The sequence below is a fragment of the Bombus impatiens genome, unplaced genomic scaffold (genome assembly GCF_000188095.3).
Source record: "Bombus impatiens unplaced genomic scaffold, BIMP_2.2 scf_0136, whole genome shotgun sequence".
Classification (NCBI taxonomy): domain Eukaryota; kingdom Metazoa; phylum Arthropoda; class Insecta; order Hymenoptera; family Apidae; genus Bombus; species Bombus impatiens.
The window spans coordinates 1,251,920-1,253,978 of NT_176555.1; the positions used below are offsets into that span (position 1 = coordinate 1,251,920).

Sequence of the window (2,059 nt, forward strand, 5' to 3'; positions counted from 1 at the left end):
CCACCTCCGCCGCTTCCGCTATAAGGAGACGAGAGACCAGTCATTGCGGTCGGTGTAGGACTCTGCTGTTCACCGTCCTTGCTCGCCATGTCGGCCAAAGACCAGATCCTCGGTTTCGTGGTGACTCCACTGCCCGTAGACGACGCGGTCGTGGTCGGTGGAAGATGACTACTGGGCGGCGTGCTTTCCGGGGAAGGATGGCGCAGCAGTCGACCATGAGACGACGCAAGATACGCGGGATGCTGAAGCTGTAATGGATGCCTAGGCTCTCTCTGATCGTATAGGCACTCCGGGCTATCTGGACCGCTATCTGCTCGCGACTCGCTCCATTCGCTCTCGGTTCTACCTTGGACACCGGTGGACCCACCGCTAGTGCCAAGAGAGTCCATCCGATGGGCCGGTCGTTCTCCGTCCTCGCTCGATCCGGTACCCGAATCCTTTGAGTCTGTGGCAGAGAATAGGATTTGTCTTTGGGCAATGAAAGGGAAAAGGATTGTCGGGAGACGACGCGTTTTGTTGGGAGTAAGAAAGGAATGTATAGAATCGATGAAAAGGTGGAGAAAGGTAGGCGGATGTTTGCCGTGGTTCTTACCTAGCCGGTCTTTCTCGTCCACGCTCTTTCTTCCGCTGTCGTCGTCGTCGTTGTTGTTGTCCTCGTCCTCGACCCTATTCCTCGGCTCCCATGTCATCTTGTTCTCTTTCTTCAAACGTCTCCGCGCATTCGCGAACCACGTAGACACCTGAGTCAGAGTCATCTTCGTGATAATGGCCAGCATGATTTTCTCGCCCTTTGTTGGATACGGATTCTTCTTATGATCGTTCAACCAGGCCTTTAACGTACTCGTCGTTTCCCGCGTCGCGTTTTTTCGTCTGGCGCCATTTAGATCCATCCCATAACTGAAACAGATCAAAGTAGGCGGCTGTTCAGTATCAAAGCCCACCGTCTTGTCCCCGTTTCGCGTTAAACTTTCAGCTTTCCTTTCCGAAAGATCAATGATGTCCTCCTGTAAAATCGAGAAACGTATACGGGATTAAACACGTTTCACCGGCCAATACTAAAAGAGGCAACGAGTCGAACGAAGTCTTTAACAGGAGCCACTCGTTCATCTTTTTATTAAATTCTTCGACATCGGTCGCTTTCATCGTCGTACGATGCACGTAACCCGGATGTAAGGCGGTCGGGAACGTACATAGGTCGCGATACGTTATACGAGTGAGTTGGATAACAGAGACACATTGCGGGGAAGAGAGAAACCGGAGGAGGAGGAGAAACGTAGAAGAAGAAGAAGAAGAAGAAGAAGGCAAAGCCTCCGGTGGAAGCTCGTGTCGGGAAACTTATCCAATCGTGAGGCTCGTTACGCCTCCCCCCGGAGCTCGGTATAAAAGTCCGAGTCCTGCTCGGTTAGAGGAACGATATAAGCGGGTAGCTACTACTTTCATCCCGAGAGCAGATCTCTATCTAACGGTTTAAGCTCCTTCCTTCCATCGCGGTCGTAGTGGAGTGGAGTGGAAAGGAGCGTAGCAAGAGAGAAAGAGAACACGATTCGTTTCGTCTCACCCTTCGGCGCGCCTCGCCCAGACCGTCCGGAGCGACCGACCCCCTGGGATCCCATTACTAAAAGACTAACCCTTATCAAAGATTAAACTTCGGTATAACTGCTGAATCGACGGGATCGAAATTAAATTTTCCAGCGGCGAGCACGGCTGGGAGATGCTTACTCCCTTCTTCTTTTTCCTTCTTTGCTCGGCTCTTGGCCTTTTTCCTTGTTCCACCCCTTGCGACATCTCGACATCTTTTCCGACGTTGCGGTCTTCCGCCCTGTGTTTCTTTATTTTCTCTCCTCTGACGTAAACGGATGAATATATTTTCTCAAGAGTTTTAACGTTTTTTCTTTTCTAAGGACATACGAATTGGATAAAATTTAGGAAATTTCTACCCACGCAAAATCCACCCTCGGCGCAAAAATACGAAACGACGAGATACCGTTAGCCGAAATCCCAATAGACTCGACACGGAAGCGCACCTTCGTCGACGGCGATGCCCCGTGACGGGCAACCG

At 51.2% G+C, this 2,059-nt stretch overlaps 1 protein-coding gene across 2 annotated transcripts in view; it reads right to left on the reverse strand.

The window, feature by feature from the left end:
- LOC100743699 (iroquois-class homeodomain protein IRX-6) overlaps positions 1-2,059 on the reverse strand; it is a 34,860-nt gene that overhangs the window by 721 nt on the left and 32,080 nt on the right. For both annotated transcript variants that reach the window (XM_024365491.2, XM_024365492.2), the window contains 2 exons: positions 593-897; positions 5-445 (listed from right to left, as the gene is read on the reverse strand). In XM_024365491.2, the coding sequence (XP_024221259.1) occupies positions 5-445; positions 593-897 (746 nt within the window). The remainder of the gene's footprint in view (positions 1-4; positions 446-592; positions 898-2,059) is intronic.